Source organism: Pseudorca crassidens, chromosome 10 (assembly GCF_039906515.1).
Source record: "Pseudorca crassidens isolate mPseCra1 chromosome 10, mPseCra1.hap1, whole genome shotgun sequence".
Lineage (NCBI taxonomy): Eukaryota > Metazoa > Chordata > Mammalia > Artiodactyla > Delphinidae > Pseudorca > Pseudorca crassidens.
In genome coordinates, this window is record NC_090305.1 from 71,582,171 (window position 1) to 71,596,750 (window position 14,580).

The 14,580-nt window shown below is 53.1% G+C and overlaps 1 protein-coding gene across 7 annotated transcripts in view; it reads right to left on the bottom strand.

Annotated features, from left to right (window-relative positions):
• STIMATE (STIM activating enhancer) overlaps nt 1–14,580 on the bottom strand; it is a 54,336-nt gene that overhangs the window by 3,597 nt on the left and 36,159 nt on the right. For 6 of the 7 annotated variants that reach the window (XR_010947054.1, XR_010947057.1, XR_010947056.1 and 3 more), the window contains exons 3-7: nt 12,556–12,651; nt 9,005–9,126; nt 3,834–3,946; nt 2,719–2,796; nt 1,820–1,969 (exon numbers count right to left, since the gene is read on the bottom strand). Coding sequence is in view for 2 of the 7 variants with exons in the window: in XM_067754744.1 (XP_067610845.1) it covers nt 1,820–1,969; nt 2,719–2,796; nt 3,834–3,946; nt 9,005–9,126; nt 12,556–12,651 (559 nt within the window). In the remaining 5 variants the exon portion in view is untranslated. Of the gene's footprint in view, nt 1–4; nt 418–1,819; nt 1,970–2,718; nt 2,797–3,833; nt 3,947–9,004; nt 9,127–12,555; nt 12,652–14,580 lie in introns of those variants that run through there. The other variant, XM_067754745.1, reaches the window with a different exon arrangement.

Sequence of the window (14,580 nt, forward strand, 5' to 3'; positions counted from 1 at the left end):
GAGTGGTGGAGAGGCGTGGCCCTGAGTCACTGCCTGCAGTGCCCTCTTCACCTACCCACCCTGGACCCCAGCACAGAATGCCAGCCTGTCTAGGAGGCCTCAAGTGTCGGGTTTCTTTAGGAGACGGTGATGGGGAGGCCCTCTTTACAGAGTGAGACAAGCTGGCCCACCCCAGACATTTTTTTACACCACGTGCAACCACGGGCTACTGATACCAGTGCTGAGTCGATACGCCTCCCCTCTGCTCCCGCTTCTCCATCCAGCCTCCGGCTGTGACCGAACCCACGTCAGAGCAAACTTAGCCTACGGTCATCCTGGCAAAAAAGCCCAGTCTTCACACATGGAGTCCTAGGTCCTTGAAATTGGTTCAAATACAGCAAAAGCAGACTGAAAAGCCCCATTCTGAAAGGAAAACACCTGTGGGGCACAACATAAAGCAGGGAGATTTCAAAGTGTCTGCTCTGAGCCAACCTGGTAAACTTCTGAAGACAAAGAGAAGCCCTCCGCTCTTCTGAGCCCCCAGAACGATGCAGCCACGCAGCTAGGGCATCCAGGGCAGACACTCGTTCACCGCCCACCTGCCTGGCTCCACAGACCTCAGAGCACCAGGGAAGGACTGGCACAGCCCAGGTCAGGATGGAGAGGCCCGAAGCGCACCTATGCAAGGGGAGCTCATTCTCCTCCCCGGCAGGGCGGTCTCACCACCCCTCCCTGCAGGGCTTCCTGCCTCCAGTCTTGGTCCCCTGATCAAACACTCTGGCTCCCTATCTGCTGCACAAGCACATTCCCATTCCTCACCCTGGATCACAAAGCACCTTGCCCAGCTAGCTCAATCCTCTGCCTGTACCTACTTCTTGTCATTCCGTCCTACCCTCCGGAATATATGCTACTCTGGCCACAGTGAATTTCACATTAGTACCCAAATGCCAAACCACATGACCACAACCGCTCAGGAGCAGCTGCTTCTGCCTGAAACACTGTTTGTCATTCACCTAATGTTCACTGCGCTGTTACAACCCGACAGGCCTCGTGCCAGATTCTAGGGACACCTAGAGAAGAGACGGGCTTCCCCTCTGTCTGCCATCTAGTCAGCTTTCAAAGCTCCCTCCAGGACGCCCCCAAGAGCTAAACCAACTGTTCCAAGTCCTCACAGGGCTTTGTCAACGCCTCAACCTCCGAACTTATCACAGAGTGCTACGATGGGCTGTGCAGGCGGTCATCTTCCTTGTCCAAAAGTCTGAAGGCCTCAGCCATTTCTGTAGCCCCCATCCCACAGCGCAGTGCAGGTGCAAAGTGAGTGCTGTGGGCTGCCTAGGACACACAACCTCGCCTCCAGGCTCCTATTTATGACCACCAATCTCCCTGAAGTCCAAATATTTGAACTCAGGAAACTTGAAAATACGGGGAGGTAAGGTTCTCCCTGGGAGGTCTGGCTACTCCTACAGAAGTTTCCTGGTGGCTTAGCCAACACTTCCCTTGCTCTTTGGACAGGCAGGGATTCAAACGCCTTGATGCTTAAAGGTCGACGACCAGGCCCACACATCCGTGACGGCTTCCCTGAAACAAGGCAGCTCCTCCCTTTCCTGTCTTCCTCCACTGACAGAGGGGCTACTGGAGGCGAGCCACCCCCAACAGATGCTCCAGCTCCCAGCCCTAGGAAGGCCCACGGGACAGCAGGAGTGGGTCCAGGCTGGATGGGAGCTGTCAGCCTCCTCTCCCTCCCGCTGGCTGGCGCTGTGACTCAGCACTCAAGAGAAGGACAGATGCAAACACGAGACCAGACCCCTCCTGGGTCAGCGGCACGAGGGCTCGGCCCTACCTCAGACTCCGACTCCTCGTGGGACGCGGCCCTTCGGTAGCGGACCTTGCTGCCGTTCCTCGAGTCCTGGTTGGCTCCCCTTTCTTCTAGTTTAGCTTTCGTCCTTCCCTTTCTCATGAGGAAATTGTCCACTACCCAAAACATCAGAGCCTGGGGGAAGGAAAGTGCAGGTTACTCCGGGATAAGCCATTTGTGAAACCAAGCTGAGCAGCCCCACACCCATCCTTCTCACCCCTGCTCCAGATCACAGCATCGAGAACCAGGGAAAGGAAAACCTCCAGGCCCCCTGCTCTCTCTCTCAGCAGTCTACGAAGAGATTCCCAATCTCTATGTCCCTTCTTCTGTTTCACCCCAAGGGGTTCTGTGGTGGTGACTGATGGGGACAGCCTGCTCCGGGTGCCGCAGCAGTTGGCAGAGCGGGGCCTGAACCAAGGTCTCCGGACTCCTAGTGGGGGCTCCTCCCCTGGGCCGAGCAGGTGGCCGGCACACCTGCCACATCTGTCATCCCCAGGTTCCTTTACCGTTTTCTTTTCTTATTTCTTAATTTCTAGCCAGAGTGCTCATGAGTTCCTCTTGGAGCCCTGCGGTCAGGAATAAACGACGGGGGTGAATTCCTGACGATCTTAATCTTAATCTAGAAGCTGCTGTTACACACAGAGCAGGGAGGGCAAGACAAAGATCCCAGAACCCTTCATTTTGCACAGAGGCCCCGGAGCAGGGATGTGCATGTTGAGGAAGCAATCCTGCTATTTCCAGGTCCGGGGTGGGGATAGGAGGTGGCAAATGCTTGCATGGAGGGACCCGAGGGCTATAAGGGGTTTTCTCCATCAGACTCAGAATTCTGACAGACGCGGGAATGCAGGGGGCAAACAGGGTAAAAAATGCAACAAGGCACTGACATTGACAAAGAAGGGGACGATCAGCATGACGATGGCCAGCTTCAGGTCTGGGTTTTCAATGGGATTCAACAGGGCCACCTGTAAAGAGAAGCAGACTCAGTGAGGGTGGAGGAGACCCCAGAGAAAGTTTGGGGCAGGGGTGGGGGAGTGGGGGGTTGATGCGGCACTGGAAATCACCCACGAGGCCTTGCGAGGGGGCTTAGCTTAGACACTCCCCCCAGAGCCCTGATGAGAACAGCACCTCACACCCAGGGCCGCACAGCCCCCAGACCTGACAGCTAACAAGGGACTGACGCCCTTGGAGACCACTGGGAGCGGTTAGTGCTTGAGAAGCGAAGCGACGCGGGGATGGGGGACAGGGGTGGGGCGGGAAGCACTTTACGAAGCAGGCACGGGGTGGGGTTGGAGAGTGTGAGGAGAGGAAGAGGTTGGTGGGCGCTCATCACAGCTACTAGCAATGAGGTGCCGACCACTTTCTAGCAGAAACCCTGCACTCCAACCGCCTCCTCAAGGGCAACAGCTCCCAAAAGCCTTGGTTTATTTTCTTAAAAAAATAAATCTCAGCCACAAATAAAACGAAAGCAGGCCAAGATGTGAGTTACTTGTCCCCAGAGTCTCTTTGGCTGGTTTCCTGTGGGCAGTGGAAGCTTAACTGCACAGCCCTGGGGCCAGAGGGCAGGGTTAGGAACCATGGGAACCTGCGACCAGCCACACTGCCTGTGGCACCAAAAGGCTCGGTTAAACCACTGGCCAACAGAGGTGTATGAGGAAGCACCTGCAAACGGAGAGAACACCCACTGACAACACTTACAGTTAACCGACCACCGTAAGCAAGCCCAGGGTGGGGACTGTATTTTCATGGGCTTTATATATTCCAAGGCTTAATCTAGAGCAGACGTGTATGGCCGAAGTGGAAGGATGCTACGTAAAAAACTGACAAGTTACTGCTCTTGATAGGTAGCCAGGAGCTGCCCCATCAGAACCAATCCAGGTGTATTCATGGAGTTAAAAACAACCACCACCACCAATTTGGTTTCCCAATAGGGCTGGGGTCGGGGAGTACTGTCCTGCTTAGCGTCTCGAGGAGCTGGTAAAGAAGGGAACAGGAGGCAAACCTTCTTCCACTGAAGTATGAGGAGGACAATGAAGACGACAGATTTTTCAAAAATCATGATCACGATGTAAAGGGCACACTGTCCAACCCAGGCTCCGCACTGCAGAGGGTCTCCTGCAGGGAGAGCGGGCTTGGTCACGCGGGGCACAGACACCAATGCCCCGCCCCCCCACTGCCCACAGCTCCCGTGAGCCCTCACACCCCACCCCACCCCAGAGCTCCTGAATGAGCCCTCCAGAGCACCAAGAATCAGCTCGGCCGAACAAACAAGTGTGGGTGTTTTAAACAAAATCAGAGAATTCCTAATTTGGAGACACCAAAGTGGCCTTTCTTCCAAGACAGCCCAAGATATAATTACAAAGCACTAAAGTTAGTAAGTGCCCATTGCTGGAGCTCAGAAAAGCTGGCTCTTTTTGTCCACTGGCAGCAGAGGCTGTGTTAAGCAAGACTGCTATTATTATCCGTTGTTGATTTTTCCAGTGGCTGTAGTGCTACCCATCCTTTCCCTTGTCCATGAGCGGGCTGAGGGTTTGAATCATGAAGGCAGCAAATGACCTCTCTGTTTGCCTCCTACCCCTGACCCACTCTCCCGGCCATTCCTGCTGCCCTCAGCCCTGAAAGCAGAAACCTGACTCTGGGGAAATTCAGATTCTGTCTAGGGGGGCACCCCAAAACACCTTGGGCTGGGGACATGGAAGAAAAGAGAGGAGCCAAGGTGAGGAGGTGCTGTGACAAAGGTCCGTCTGTGATCCCATTGGTCACTGTGCTTGAGAAACAGCACAGGAATCACAGGAATCCAACAGTCCGTACTGGGGGACACTCATCAGTGCCTCCAGAAAGTTTCAAAAGGGACTTGATGAAGGGTGGAGGACCCCTCCAGGGAACATCCTACATCCTCAGTGACAGGCAGAACCCAAGGGATGGGTGAGTCCCTGGGAGCCACAAACGCCTCCAGAGCGAGAGACCCCAGGGAGAGTGGGGGGGTGGGGGGACGCCGCCAGGGGCCACTCTGGAAGCCCTGCCGGAGCTGTGTGACCACGTTGGCCCGGAGAGGGCTAGAGAGTAACGCTGCAGGGGAGACAAAGGCCCCAATCCAGGCTGTGAGGAGAATCTGGCCTCCAGAGGAACATCCGGCTTCTCATTTGATTCTGCAGTTTCTGCAGCAATCCCTGTCCAGCATGGGTGCCGGAGGCCCGCAGCCTTGCCAGCTGTATGTGGTGGAAACCCAGTGGACACCTTCCAGCAGCCGTAATGGACACAACCCCAGGCCATTCCCTTTTCTGGAAAAGCTCTGGAGAAGTGCACAGAAAACATGCAGAAAGACGTCACTGCCTCTTCTGCGGTGTCCTATTTACTTTCACATTTGAGCCAAAAAGCCATTTCAGAAGTGCAATCTCTCCTAACTAGATTTTTAATGGAGTTTTGTAATCCTTTCGGTAAACTACCTGATGTTATTGAGGAAAATCCTCAAGAACAGCAGCTGAAAATACTTGTTAAAAACTGTTAAGTGAAACGGGACAGTCAGACAGAAGCACTTGGTAGGATTGGGACTGAATCCCAATCTAGTCTGAATTGGGACTAGTGTGTTTAAAAGTCAACACAACGAGTTAACATTTAATATCAAAAGAAAATATACTTGCTCAGAGCATGCTCACTTCATTTGCTCCAAGTTTTAAGTGGCCGACAGAAAAAGAAGATGCTTTTCCTTCTCAGGGGGCCTCACACTGCCCCCTGAATTCCACTGCTCTGAGTTTCAGAGCCACAACTTAAGAGGCAGCTGCCTGTTTTTCATGTAGATGCTTGAGTAAGAAAGTCTAAAAACACGGTGAGGACTTCCCTGGTGGCACAGTGGTTAAGAATCTGCCTGCCAACGCAGGGGACACGGATTCGAGCCCTGGTCCAGGAACATCCCACAAGCCACGGAGCAACTAAGCCCGTGCACCACAACTACTGAGCCTGTGTGCCACAACTACTGAAGCCCACGTGCCTAGAACCCATGCTCCGCAACAAGAGAAGCCTCCACAACGAGAAGCCCGTGCACCACAACAAAGAGTAGCCCCCACTCGCCGCAACTAGAGAAAGCCCATGCACAGCAACGAAGACCCAAGGCAGTCAAAAATAAATAAATAAACAAACAAACATAAATAAATACATGGTGGAAAAAAAAGTAAAAAGTCACATGTGACCCCACTCTCACACACTGTTTCCTCCAAGCATCCAGCCCTCGTAGCCACAGCTGGAGTGAGCGCACATGAGCTGGTTTTTCTGGTTTGTTTCATTTGAGAGTCTATCCACAGCCTCGTCTTTTAAGGACAGACAAGCCAGGCATTCTCGCGTGCTCTGCTTTTTACCACACTGGACACACTGAGGTACGTGGGCGTTTGTTTTTGTTGGAATATTTCCTCAGGATAAATCACAGGGATGGATGGGACCAAAAGGACGGAACACGTCTGTAGAGAGGCCTCTGGAGGGAGCACAGGGACAGCGGCGGGCAGCAAAGCCCACACACCACTGGTGCCCAAAGGACAGAGACCTCGTTTTCAGGGCTTCTGCCTAAGGAAGAGCAGCCTGGTCTTCAGACTGCAGACACCACGTACTCCCTGGACCCTGTCTCGCCCCTCAGGGCTGTGTGGTCTATTCCCCACGGCCCATGTTCTTGTTAGCAAGTTCACCTTCTCTTCTAGGGACCATGGAAACACCTAGAAAACAAGCCCCTTTTCTTCTCTCACCTGAGAAGAGAGCTCTGTGGCCTACCTGGAACTACTGCCTCAAGTGGATGGGCTGGTTAACAGGTGCAATAGGTAGAATAATGTCCACAACCTAATCCCCAGAACCCGTGACTATGGAGCTACTGTGGCAGAGACTCAAGGCTGCAAGTGGATTAAGGCTGCTGATCAGCTGACTAAGAGAGAGCAGCCTGGCCTATCCAGGTGGGCCCAATGTAATCACAAGGGCACTTTAGAGTGGAAGGAGGTGGGGGAAGGTCAGAGCGATATGATATGAGAGGAAGTCAACCTGCATCTGCTGGCCCTGAAAATGGAGGAAGGGGCCACGCGCCAAGGAATGTAGGTAGCCTCCAGAATGTGGAGAAGGCAAGGAAACCGATTCTCCCCTTAGAGACGCCAGAAGGAACCAGTCCTGCTGACACCCTGGTTTTAGTCCATGAGACCCATGTTGGACTTCTGAACTACAGACAGTAAGATAATAAATTTGTGTTGTTTTAAGCCACTAGTTTTGTGGTAATTTGTTTTAGCCGCAAGAAAAAATAATAGAAATAGACAGAAATAGAAACCAGGTAACTGACATCCACCATCCTTCCTCAGCCTGGGGAGGGAGGACCCGGACGGTCCTCGATAAAGGGCAGCTTCACGTGGAAACACCCTGGCTTGAAGACTCTGGTTCCCAAAGGCAGGGGTGGGATGACGCAAGGGCAGGGGCTGAGGCAGGCTAAGTGGGTGGAGGAGGGTGGCATGGAAACAAGAGGTTTAAACAACCACTGCCTTCTTCCTTTCAATCTCTCTTAAGGATGCAAACAAAACACACTGGGAATAGGTGGTACCATAATGTCCAGCGTATCAGGACCAGACTTGGCCTCCACTCCCAGGTCACTGAGCGGCATGATTGGCTATGAGTGGCTCTCTCGTAGCACTGCTCAGCTACAGTTAAGTCGAGAGCCCTGCCTTCCGGAAGGGATCTTAACAGCAAGAAGAAGCTATGAGCACTGCTCTTGGAGATGGTGGAAGGATTGCATATCTCAGTGTAGCAGCCAAGAGGCCCTCCAAGCTGTGCACTGTCTGGGTGAGCTTCCTGTGTCACCCAACCCCTGTGGATGCCTATCCTATAAATGAGGATGATGTTGCTTTGGTCCATGTGCGCTGTGGTCCATTTCCATCCTCCAAGTTGAGGAGTCAGTGACTTGGAGCTTCTCTGCAGCCCTCCCTGGAGACACAGGGGCGCACGCTGTGTGTCGGACACTATCTTAAGTCAGTGACTCATCAGGCATCAAGTAACAAGGCTAAGAAAAGCCCTTCCCTGAGCTCATCTCCCGTCAATGGAGACAAACAATTACTTAAGATTTCTAGAAATACCCAAGGCACTCACAGCCAGCTCCACGAACCGGCTCCCCTTTTAAATGTCAGTCCCTTGTGAGTCCTCAGCCATGTAGGAGTGAGCGGCCATTGGGCCCAGAGCCATGAGCTCTTCAGGAGGTGTGACCAGGAAAGGAGAGTGGGATCCAGAATCCCACGGTCGTTCCATCACAGAATCCCTCCTTCTTGTCCCACGTGCCCCTCTCATGGCAAAGGCTCCACTGATGTTGTTCCCATGAACGGGAGCTCCTGGCTCCAGACAGCAAGGCCTGTTGTGAAGGTGGGAGACAGCTAAATCCCCAGAGCGGGGCAAGGCCAAAAGAAGCCCCTCTCACCAGCAGCCCCGCTGAGGGCACATCGAGCTGTTTCTCTGGGGGTACCAAGTAAAAGGCACTGCATTTGTGCCCGGAGCCAGCATGAAGGCAGCTTCCTACCCAGGCTATATCCCATGGGGTATGGCAAGATGGAGTGGGTCAAAGCTGGGCCAGCATCCCCAGGTCACCTGTTTCAAGCTGTGTCTCTGTGAGTTGAGGATTCACCTGGTGTCCCTGGTGACCGTACATGCCGGATGCTGGGGTGGGGGCAGCCCACGGTCAGCAAGGTGACTTGGCCCCACGGTGGGGGGATGGACACTCCAGTCCTGACCTTGTGAACCCCAGTAGTGGAATGGCCCAGTGACAGGACAAGCACAGACATGCAGCAAAAAGAGGGGCAACTCCCAAACTGAGAGCCGCCTCCCATCTCTCTAGTGAGGTGGGCAGGTGGTATGAGCCTGGTGGGAACTGTGGCAGAGTGAGGTGGCCTTACAGCCCTGCAGGTGAGGGCTGTGCCCCTCCCTGCCTCTAGGGTGTCTCCTGTCTCCTAGGAGCCTAGGCAGCGAAGCAGGCACCCACCTGCCTCGGGCATGTGGCAGGAGGTTGGAGTTCAGGCTCCAGAACAAGCCTCCCCACCACACAGAGGACACAGCCACCAGCTCTTGGACCTTCTCCGAACCCAATGGCCTGGAGGGCTGTACGGGGCAAGGAGCAGAGCCCCCTCCAGGAAGCCCCCTCCACAGCCCTGTCTAGCGTCCGTGGTACGTTACCATATTCGCCAAAACGCAGGGACTCCCACTGCTGCCACTCCACCAAGACGCTGACGGCGCGCACGCCCATGTAGATGAGCAGCATGCCCACGGTGGCGTCCAGGAGGAAGTTGATGAGGTACCTGTGAGGAGAGGGCACAGTGGCACCATCAGGAAACACCACCCAGGGAGCTGGGCCCACGTGCTTCCAGGGCCAAGGTCAAGGCTGGGGACCCAGCACTGTTTGGTCCTGTTCTGGGAGGTGGGAGCCTCCAGTGTGCCTGTGCAAGAGGCTGCAGGGCTCACCTCCGGGAGCCCAGGAAGGCCTCACGCCCCGGGACAGTGCACTGCTCAAAGTGGATGGAGGAGCGACCAAGAAACTCAAAAGCCCTCAAGTGTTCCTGCCAAACGAAGACTGGGACAGAGTGCCTGGAAGCAGCCAAGGAGGCCGGCAGCAAAACAGAACTTAATCGATAAAAATAATTTGTGCCATAACTGTTCACTCCCTGGAGGCCCAGCCCTCCCAAGGCCCCGAGACAGTGCTGCTGCAGCAGAGCAGTTCAGGAAATGGCCCCCGGGGTTTCCTAGACCAAAGAGGGCAGGGCCCTGTGGCCCCTGCTCATCCCTGTGCTTCAGAGCCTGCCATGGAAGCAAGCACAAGTAAATATTTCTAAAGAGAGAGCTTAACCCCCCATGGAAAAGACAAGATGATGGAGGAAGGAGAGGAGGGTCAGAAGAGCATGCCCACCCTGACCTCTCGTTCTTGTGGGGTCTGTTTTCATCTGTCCGACACACACTCCTTCCCTCACCAAGGAAAGGCCCCTGGCTCACTGGCCTTCCCTCGAGGGCCCTAAACACAGGCTGCAGCTCTCCACACAAAGCAGGAGACAAGCAGTCACGGGGTCAGGTGCTAGCCCTCTAGATGCCACATGGCTAGGAAACCCCCCTAGGGAAGCTCTGGATAACACAGACCAACTGCGGCACTGCTGAGCTGCTCAGGCTTGAGACATTTTATGCAGGCCCATGGCCCCAACCCCAAGGCCCAGCCTCAGCGGCCTCAGTGACAAGCACAGCACTCTGAAACCTGAGGGAGCATGTGCTGAGGGGGGAAGGGGGCGGCTGCCAGGGCCCTGGAGTGGCGAGAAGACCAGAGGGAGGGGACGGCCTTTTCTTCCTGCCTGCCCTTCCTCTTTAAAATCACAAGGGGTCACTCTCAGACCACAGACCAGAGAAGGCATAGCGACTGCTTCCCAGGCAGTTTCTCCAAGTCCACAGCTGAGCTCTGGCCCTAGGCTAAAGCTGCTCTCAGATGCTTAAACTGCATTGGTTTCAAGTGGTTCTGACATCTGGGACCCATCCTGAAAATATCAAGAGAACCTGATACACATGCATGCATTAGTTCATTCATCCCTCACCAAACACTGATTCGAGTCTACTGTGTGCCAGGCCTTAGGAATAAAGACAGAAAGCTCTAGACTCTATACTCAACACAGGTGACACTGGCAGCCAACAGGGTATCCTGTGGGTCCCGGAGCCAGACTGGCTGGGATCAAATCCCCGCTCCGTCACTCTTGAGCTGTGTGAACTCAGTTAAGTTATATAAATCTCTCTGTGCCTCAGTTCTCTAACTGTAAATGAGGATAATCCAAGTATCTATATTGCAGGGCTGTTATGAGGATCAAACGAGTCAACATACGTGAACAGTGCCTGCCACGTATCAAGTGCTACACAAATGTGCTGTTAGAAGCATAGCCCCTCGGATGTCACAAAAGCCAAACTGCCACCCAGAGCAGTATCCCCAGCACGGGGCACCCCTGCAGCCACAGGAAGTTGTTCACCCTCCTCTGTTTGTACACTTCTCCTCTCCCTGAATTGACTGGCTTCCCTTCTAGGTCTGTAGAGTACCAAGATGCCCCAGGTCCAGCCCAACCCTTCCCCCACTTGTAAAAAGTCACAGGGCTATTCACGGATGATGGGGTTGCAATGAATCCTGCTGCAGCACTTGCTCTTCCACAGGCCAGGACCTCTCCACTCTGTGGGGCAAGGCCTGCTCTGCCTGCCTAGTCTCCCTCCAACAGCTCTTCAACCGACTGCTGGAGCTCACCTGTCTTTCCTATGTTTTAACGACAATATCCTCTGATTGAGCTATTAACATCTTCATTGGCAAGGGCCTCTATGACTTCCAACGTTGCATGTACTCATCATCTCATGAAACCTTCATGGTGATCCTGGGGATCTGGACGAGGAAACAGAGGCTCAGGGAAGTTGAGCTGCCTTTCCGCTGATTGGCCTCCCATTCAAGGGCTCTTTTCACCACACCTAACTCCATTTTGGGCCTTTTCTCCTTTGGCTAAGCACTCGAGATCTGTCAGCAGTCCCCTCTCCATCCCAGCTGTGATTCAGTTTGTCAAAGTCCACCAGTGACCAAGGCGGCACCAGGAGACAGGGTTCCTCACCCCAGTGCCTCCAGGGTGAGCAGCTGGCTCTCAGCATATCCTGGCCAACCAAGAAAATCCACCAGAGGATGACACAAGCTTGCCGCTGGGCTCAAGGGTTAAAAGAACAAGGCCCTTTCCTAACCAACTGCCCTATGGGAGGATCGCCCTTCCGGCCCCATGCTGTGGGACTACACCCTAACAGATTACAACTATCCAGGTCTTAAGGTAAAAAACCCTGGGGAGGGAAGACTTTACAACCTCCTTCTGGATCGGGACCTGAACTAAATCTCAAAATTACAAACTGTCACCAAACAAGAGAAGCTTAAAGGAACCTTCCAGTTCAAATGGTCTTAAATATACACTGAACCTCTTGGCAAGGGACTCACCAGCCCTCCACCCCACTCTCCCTCAGAGGCACAGCAGGGCTGGGGGGCATTCCAGGCAGAGAGCAGTGCGAGCAAAGGCAGAGAAGCAGGAGACAGCTGGTGGGGTTGAGGGCCACCAGGAGCAGCCCAGCATGGCTGGGGCACTAAGTTTGAGCGAGGAAGGCAGCAGATGGAGCCAGGATAGGAAAGGGGAGCATCCTCTTCTACTCCATCTGCTAAGAGTGGCACTGTTCGGGTGCTGTCCGCAAGGAGGACAGGTATCATGGCCCAACTGGGGTTTTAGGCAGACAGCTTTGGGGGCTGTGTGGAAGGCACACTGACTGCACTGACAAGGCAGAACCACCCGTGGTCTTCAGGTCAAAGAGGTCAACGTTGGTCAATAAATGGTCAACAATGGCTTTGACCCTGAATGGCTGACACCACAGAGAAGCCCCTATGTGTACTGCTCCAGCACAGACACTCCTTTGGGGCATTATGCTGCTTTGCCAGGGGCTGCTTGGAAACTGGGAGACATAAGGGCACTAGAAGGCCAAGGGACAGAACTTAGGTTGATTAGCAGAAAGCCAGAGCACAGGGCAACTGTCACTGGGCAAAACCTTAACACCCAGCACGCACACAACAATCTCTCAGATGAGCACAGAGACGAAGGGGAGTTGCCCCCTCCCCAAGCTAGAGGGAACATGACTGGCAGCAGAAAGCAAGGCATGGAGGGGCAGGTGATGTTTGCACTCAACTATGGGCCACTTACAGTGAACAAGGGTCCTCTTCAGTGAGATCTGCTAGGTATACATTTGCAAAGTGGATGAACAGCATTCCTATGGCTTGTTTGGAAGTGTCTAAAAACCTGTACAAAATAGAATCAGCACTTACTATCACTCTGACAGGAGGGTAATAACCAATTTGGGGAAAACGATAAGTCTGAAACATGAAAAAAAAAAGAAAAAAGCCACTGGGGAGACCCCAAACTTCCAGTTACGAGTCACCTCTTCCTGGGACGTTGGGACTAACTCAGGCTTGGCGTTTCAGCCCCCTTTCAAAACCGTAACACTGCATCCCTGAAAGGCCACTGATTAATAACACAGATTTAAACACACGAAACACGTTTAAAATGTGTGTTTTCACTTTTTCTTTCTTTGTTTTGCGGTACGTGGGCCTCTCACTGTTGTGGCCTCTCCCGTTGTGGAGCACAGGCTCCGGACGTGCAGGCCCAGCGGCCATGGCTCACAGGCCCAGCCGCTCCGCGGCATGTGGGATCTTCCCGGACCGGGGCATGAACCCGTGTCCCCTGCATCGGCAGGCGGACTCTCAACCACTGTGCCACCAGGGAAGCCCTCACTTTTTCATTTTTGTTACTTCAAAACAAAATGCTTGAACACAGCTTTGGATGGGGTCTGAGGTGCCTCTACTTTAAAGAGCTCCCAACCGACTTCACACACAAGCTGAATGATGTGCAAGCTTAACGAGACTTGCACTCATCCAGCACTGCCTCTGGAACCCTAAACAACCTTCAGCTGCTGCCGCTTAAACAACTGGCTCGTTTGGGGCAGACAAACTTTTCAGTAAAGGGTCTGAGAGTAGATATTTTAGGCTGCAGGCCATCGTCCTCTGCAGCAACTACGCACTCTGCTGCTGCACTGTAAGAGCGGCCAGTCACTAGCAGCCCACTGACACTTTATTTATGGAGACAGACAGCAGTCAGATTGGGCCTGCGGGCTGCAGCTTGCCAGCCCTTGGACTAGAGGACAGGAGTTTCAGACAAGAAAAAGCAAAGTTGGTAGTCTCTGGGACAGGTGGCAGGAGCACTGTGGAGATAACGTGGGCCCTCAGTTTCTCCTCGGCCATGAACACCTGGGGACCACTCACAGTCTGCGGTCGAGGAACCTTTGGATTGTGGTCACCTCTCTTGGCCTCCCAGGCTGGGCATTCAGAATTGGGCCAGGCCACTGACAGGGGTGATAAAGGGGGCACACAGGCATGGGTCTCAGGGCTGGAACAGACCTTAGAGATTATCCAGACCAACCCTGCAACTGAGGCCTGAAAATCATTTCCTAAAATCACGGCAAAGTAGGAGCTGCCAAAGGGGATTGTGTGTAAAACCCAACTCCACATTCCCCCAGGCCCCCCACCTAAGCTAGATACCCAGACTTGAGAGAAACCGACTGGTGGAAAATAAAAACGAATTATCAACATTGAGAAATAATGCACTGAAGATCAATCAAGAATATGCTTATAATTTTATTAAGGGGCCTTTATCACAGAGATTTATCGGAAGTTTACTCTGGAGGGAAAGTAGCTATTGTTAGGACAGGTGCAAGAAAGATGGCTTCTTGAGGGCATTAGTTGTCCCGAGGAGCTGGCTGTCTCCTTCTAAGTGATTTATTTTTTTGGAGTTTTGTCTTTGGAAGCTATGTCTGAAGCTTTAATCACCATTTCTATGAAGGAAAAACTGTTGCCACAAGGTCATCCTGGGACTAAGAAAGACTAGTTTTGGGGAGAGGGGCATCTACATGGTACATTTCACTTATCTCCAAATTTAGATGATTTTTTTGCTTATGCATAGAGAGTCCAAAGATTTAACATAGTCCAACAAGAGGCAGACATAACTAACAAAGCCTGCAGCATGGACTGATACATCTGTATCATCTTCCACCTCCTAAAACTAGACAGCAGAGTTATGACAGAATCGCCACCATATGGCTGTCACTAGCCCTATAGTGGGCTCAACAGTTATCTGGAGAAACAGAAGTGCTTTCATAATATACACAGTTCCTGA